This window comes from Triticum urartu, chromosome 3A (assembly GCF_056163025.1).
Source record: "Triticum urartu cultivar PI428250 chromosome 3A, HENAU_Tu73, whole genome shotgun sequence".
Taxonomy (NCBI): domain Eukaryota; kingdom Viridiplantae; phylum Streptophyta; class Magnoliopsida; order Poales; family Poaceae; genus Triticum; species Triticum urartu.
The window spans coordinates 6,805,453-6,811,452 of NC_141875.1; the positions used below are offsets into that span (position 1 = coordinate 6,805,453).

Sequence of the window (6,000 nt, forward strand, 5' to 3'; positions counted from 1 at the left end):
CTGTCGGGTGTTGTTGTTTCTTATTCCTTCTAGTGTGTGTCAGACTGATTGTCTAAATAAGGAGGAAGGGGTGGGGTCGTATAGCATTAGCTATAGAGAGACTAGGGTTTTGTGCTAGTCAACTGGCTACATATTTATTTCCAATTTATAGAGACTTTATTTGACGAAATAGGCGATGTTTTTTTTTGGCTAATGTCTAAGAGCTACTCTTCCATAGTGCTTGCAAGACCAACGACTTCAGTACTACTAGAAATCTAACCTATTTAAATTAGAACATGGTTATTTGCAAACTAATCATTAGGTTTGTTTGGTCACATCTAAATAGTCGTGGTGCTATAATGATGACATAACATAAATACAAATAATATCTCTGATTCAATTCAAGGAGTAAAGGAAAACAAACTCGGAATTAGATTCATCACGAGATCGATTGCTATTGTCACAAACCGATGGGGAAGTGGTGCATCGGTGTTGTCGGGCTGGGGCTGAGGGGTAGTCATGGTGATGTCAGAATCAGTGGAGACCGGAAAATCTCGTTTGCCTAGGTGTGGAATTATTTCCTTCTCCTCATGTCTATGGGGGAAATTCCATTCCTCAAATAGTGAGGTTTTAGACAAGAAGTTGATGTGGTTGATCTCATATGTCTTATTGCTCGATAATGTGTTGTCCTAGTTTTCTATGAAGTAGAGTTGAGAGAGGATCCCAATCTCCACACTACCTTGTTGGATTACACGCGGGCCGAAGCAAAGGTAAGCGTGGAGAGGTTAATGTGACTGTGAAGTGGATGGACAAATTGTTCATTGGTTTTCCTTAGCTAAGGTGTGTGTTGATAGCTTGAGAGGGTGAGAGTGGCATCCTATGAAAAACAATTCATGATCTATCAGTGGCAGGTAAGGTGTCAAATCACTAGAAACGAGGAAGGATTCATAATGGCAAGGAATTTATCCGTGAAATATTGGTTAGATATTACAGGAGGTTTGGAGTCAAATCACTAGAGATAATGAGTGTATATGTGAACCCAATATACATTAATCACGCTCATTTTCTAGGTGTTCCATCTAAACTTGATAGCCTATGAGGAGTTTCACATGTGAATATATCCGGCGCTCCTCATTTCCGAGATGCTTATAAAAATTGGATGAACTATAATGGCATGATTAACTGAGACTGTAGAATAAGATCTAATAACTTGGAGCTACTATATTTACATAATATGATTTATAAATTAGAGTGCACCAAATACTATTCCGTTCCCCTAGAGGTGACCCGAGTATTCCCGCTAGCATGCCCCACTCCAAGCCACGAAGACATAGCACTAAATTGGGTCTTGATCATGGTAGCTGACGATGTAGTGTGTGTGTGTGTGTCGCGCACGCACGCGCGCGCGCGCACACACACACACACACACACACCGCATGAATCACACACAACTAACTATACCAGCAAGATTGGATGAGTGGAGAGTTTGGTCCCATACACTATGAGGATGACAAGTGCCGACGAGGAAGTATGAGCTCTAGAGGAAAGAAATCGTGCTTTCGAAGGATGTTATTGTTCATCGTTGCAACATCGAAGATCCAAAAGGTAGGGTAATCCCTCTCACCAACTCAAATCAGCTATATTGCACGCACGTGTGGCGAAAATGCAATGGGAGTAGTTCTTCAGACAATGCATCTGCTGGTGCCACTTCGTCTCATCGATGATGCCTAGAACATAATCAACCCCATTTACAATCTCCCGAAGCTCTGGAAGAAGGCGTGGTGGAGCGACAACATCACCTTATCGTTGGTAATGCTTCCCTACCATGGCCATGTTTTCTAGTGAGAAATTCCTGCCAGGCAACACTTCCATTCCACAGTAGCAACAAAAGCTTTAACACATCCATGCCACAACCTCAAATCTGCGGTATCCCACACATAAAATCTTCTTTCAATGATCGACCTGCGAGCCATATGCAAACCACGGGAGATAATTGTATTGAAAGTTACAAGTAGTCTGCAGAATGACCACCAGAAAACAACACCCATTTTGGCTGGTAGGAACGGTCCTAGAAAGTAATGATTCATATTTCGTTCAGGCATGAAAACAAACCGCCGAGGATTTACTCAAGGTTGTGGTGGTTGTTCCATGGAGGCCCACCGGTAGCGATGATTCTTCTCAAATTCTATGAGATGGGCCCTCATCTTCGATGCTACAACCTCCCAGCCAGAGATGTGACAAATGGGATTACCCATTCTTTACTACTAACAATTTTGTGGATAATAGCAGTTTTATATCATCTCCCTCTAGACCACTATTCTGACTGTGTCTATTCACTACTGCAGAACATGATAGCAGTGGCGGGCGCAGAATGTCCACCACTGGTGGGCGAGGCGATTAGAGGTGCTCGCCGACCTTCTGCCACTGCTAAATAGTCAATAGTGACGAGCGAGATGCTAACTTTTGGAAATTTTGAATACAAAATTAGGCGTCGATCAGGAAAATATAGTTGTGGTGGGCATACTTTCTGCCTGCCACTGCTGCTTTTATCCCTCGGCTAATGTTGTAAAAACATACGAGTGGTGGGTGCTCATTTTTGCCCACGGCTGATGTCCGTATAGCAGTGGTCGGTGGCATTTTCCATGCGCCGCTAGAATTTTGCCAAAATAGGAGTGGCGGGTTCCAACCATGGTCGGCCACTAATTTGACCCCACCGACAAGCGTTTTCCCAGTAGTGATTTTTTTCTATGTGTATATTAAATTCCTATACAAATTTCTTCAACTTGACAGATCGCAAGAAAGATCAACATGTACTATCGTCGAGTAGTCTATCATTTAGGCCCTGCATGCTAGCTACTCACCAGATCTGAGCTATCGCTGAGTATGGGTTATAACTTAAATTAATTAAGAGCATGCTTAGAAAAATTAATTTTTGTTGTGTAATACTAGAATGACATTTTCTTCAATTGAGTATGTCAGCTGTAGCGGATAAATGTTTTACAAGCTAGTACAATAGAACAAACAAATACATTGTATATGAGCCACGACGATGCTGTTTTCAATGTATGTCCCTGCAGGAGTTTATTAATTCTGGTTGTCTGCCCAAAACTGAGCTTGAAGCCAGTCCACCGTCTTCTTCTCCACTTGGAACGCCTTGGCAAGAACATCATCTGAGATTGCCGGTTTTGACCCAAACACAGCGTTGGCAATGGTGATAGCCCCAGGGTTCTGGCTGCTAAGTGCAGCAATTGCCACCGCCGGTTTGTAGGGGTTGGGGTTGAACTGGAAGTGGATGAGACCTTCTGGGAATACAAACACATCACCCTCACTAAGCACCTTCAACAATAACTTGTTGTCTGGGTTGGATGTGACGAAGCCGACATAAAGGGTCCCTTCAAGCACGGTGAGGATCTCAGTGGCACGCGGGTGAGTGTGTGGTGGGTTCTCGCCTAAAGGTGCATAGTCGATGCGCGCCAGGGAGATGCCCAATGTGTTTAGGCCGGGAATCCGCATCACATTGATCAAAGTGACATTGGACCCAACTTTGTTCGTCTTCGTGTCTCTCGGCATGTCGAGTTTGGCAGCCAAGAAGAAGTCTTCGGCCTTGACATCCTTTGGGTCTTTGCAGACAAATCCATTAACTAGAACTGCGTGACAGTGGACATATATATTTACGTCAGTTGAGTCTATCAATAATTTGTGAATGGATGCTATGGTAAATATAATCTAAGAACTATGAGAGGTACTTGATGTTCACCAAGTGTTGAGAAGACATACCACGTGAGCTGTTGTCTGCGACACAAAAGTCTTGCAGGGGGCTCGGATCAGAAGCGATAGCCTGCCATGACGCCAACGCAAGAATGGCAAAGAGAAGGAAATAGGAAAAGGTGGCCATTTGAGTTTTTGCAGAAAGCAAGTGTGTTTTGTTGCTTCGTTGTGTTGTGTGGTTTGGCTTTGGAAAGGCTATATATTTATAGCAGCAAAAAGAGTAGGGATTTTGTGAAACAGTCAACTAAAACGTATATGTCTATGCATGGCCATGTAGAAATGGTCATTAATTTATTTAATCGAGCAGGTGTAGAGTGCCCGGACCAAAACATAGGGGAGCCTGAATCCATCAACTTAATGAAGTTTCTTTGTATGGTGTACTACTAGCTAAGAAAACAAACCTGACGTGGTCTTCGTCTGACGTGATAAATTATGATGTGTATGGATTACACGCCTTTGAACCGTGTCACTGTCATGCATGACGTAGTAGGATGAAGCTATAGCTAAAATTGATGAATATTTCTTCCCGTTGAATATATGGCGTAATCTTGAGAGCTAGTTGACGTAGCCTTACCTAGTCGCCTCATGCATGCTAGGTTTGTTGCTACCGGGAGTTAATTAATTAGCTATACACAAGCTAGCTAGCATGCGTGACGGGAGAACCGGCCAGCCAGTTTAACCGCGTCGTTAAGACCTGTTAATTAGACACGTGGGTTGCTCTGCAATTAGAGACCATGTCAATCTAGTGTTGCTATGCTACGCCTTGGATTTTACTAATTCGCAACTCGGACAGCTGCAGCCAAGCTATATATATCCATACATACTCCCAACATGGCCACAGAATCAGCTACGACCCCTCAACACACAAAGCTAGCTAAGAGTTAGACAGCATCCATTTCACCGGCAGAAAAATGGCCTCCTTCTCTTCCTCCTGCTTCCTTCTCTTCACTGCTATTCTCGCATTGGTCTCATCGCAGGCTCTAGCTTCCGATCCTGGTCCTCTACAAGACTTTTGTGTGGCGGACAATAGCTCGCGTGGTATGTACCAAGTTAACTCTTTCATCACATCATATTTGAACTATATCAAAATAGTTTGTAATCAATTTTCCCTTGTGTGTGTATTTATATTATTTCTCTTGATGCAGTACTTGTTAACGGATTCGTATGTAAGGACCCAAAGGCCGTGACAGCGGAGGACTTCTTCCTGGCGGCCAAACTCGACATGCCGAGAGACACAAAGATGAGCAAGGTCGGGTCCAACGTGACCTTGATTAACGTCATGAAGATTGCTGGCCTCAACACGCTTGGCATCTCCCTCGCACGCATCGACTACGCACCCCTAGGCGAGAACCCTCCACACACACACCCCCGTGCCACCGAGATCCTCACAGTGCTTGAGGGTACACTCTACGTCGGCTTCATCACGTCCAACCCGGAAAACAAGCTCTTCTCCAAGGAGCTCAGGAAGGGTGATGTCTTTGTTTTCCCGCAAGGACTCATCCACTTCCAGTTTAACCCCAACCCCTACAAGCCCGCAGTCGCGATTGCCGCACTTAGCAGCCAGAACCCAGGGGCAATTACCATTGCCAACGCCGTATTTGGATCAAAGCCTATGATCTCAGATGATGTTCTCGCCAAGGCCTTTCAGGTGGAGAAGAAGACCGTGGACTGGCTCCAAGCTCAGTTCTGGGCCGACAACCACAATTAATTTTGTGTTGCACCGGTCGCTAGGGTTTGATGACAAAATTGTATTCCTTGTGATTGTAACTATTTATTGTATCTAATCACCTTTTTAATATATGTTATGTTTTCTTTGATTCCCACGTGAATAAAGTATTACTCTTATTTCCCATGCTGTACACAACAAGTGCTCATTATTGTAGTGAATGATAGCTTGCAATCTCTAATTTGTTTGGATTGGTAAGTGTCGAATGTCTCGCGACCCTTGCTTAGTATAGGCAGATACTAGCTTGGAAGGATCCTTGATAAAGAAACTTATTTATCGTGCTTAGCTGAATTAAGCTTTAGACGGGGCTAATTGTTCTCTTTTGTATAGCTTTCCGTGAAAAGTGTAGTCATACCTTGTTGCGGATCCGCGTTTTACATCTTGTGAGCTATCGTGTGTGATTATGCTCAATGATTATACTCTGATTACAAATAAAATTCTTCTCTCTATTTGTGGTGTCTTAATTTTATGATCGTTCTATGCATTCATCATGTACATTTGTGCTATAGTGTAATGTTGGACTGGTT

At 43.5% G+C, this 6,000-nt stretch overlaps 2 protein-coding genes across 2 annotated transcripts; one reads left to right on the forward strand and one right to left on the reverse strand.

Annotated features, from left to right (window-relative positions):
- Nucleotides 1–2,895: 2,895 nt before the first annotated feature.
- On the reverse strand, nucleotides 2,896–3,900 carry LOC147977626 (germin-like protein 8-11). Its single transcript, XM_087516413.1, has 2 exons — nucleotides 3,757–3,900; nucleotides 2,896–3,626 (listed from the first exon to the last, which is right to left on the reverse strand). Exons 1-2 carry the CDS (start codon nucleotides 3,872–3,874, stop codon nucleotides 3,064–3,066), a joined length of 681 nt encoding a protein of 226 aa, XP_087372539.1. The 5' UTR covers nucleotides 3,875–3,900; the 3' UTR covers nucleotides 2,896–3,063.
- A 699-nt stretch (nucleotides 3,901–4,599) lies between these two features.
- LOC125547540 (germin-like protein 8-7) lies at nucleotides 4,600–5,570 on the forward strand. The gene is made up of 2 exons (XM_048711366.2): nucleotides 4,600–4,785; nucleotides 4,893–5,570. The coding sequence occupies exons 1-2, from the start codon at nucleotides 4,659–4,661 to the stop codon at nucleotides 5,453–5,455; spliced, it is 690 nt and encodes a 229-aa protein (XP_048567323.2). The 5' UTR covers nucleotides 4,600–4,658; the 3' UTR covers nucleotides 5,456–5,570.
- Nucleotides 5,571–6,000: the final 430 nt, after the last annotated feature.

Coding starts and splice junctions, on each gene's coding strand:
- LOC125547540 (XM_048711366.2), top strand. CDS start 4,659: ATGGCCTCCTTCTCTTCCTCCTGCTTCCTTCTCTTCACTGCTATTCTC. Junction 4,786..4,892: donor GGCGGACAATAGCTCGCGTG/GTATGTACCAAG, acceptor CTCTTGATGCAG/TACTTGTTAACGGATTCGTA.
- LOC147977626 (XM_087516413.1), bottom strand. CDS start 3,874: ATGGCCACCTTTTCCTATTTCCTTCTCTTTGCCATTCTTGCGTTGGCG. Junction 3,627..3,756: donor CGCAGACAACAGCTCACGTG/GTATGTCTTCTC, acceptor ACTGTCACGCAG/TTCTAGTTAATGGATTTGTC.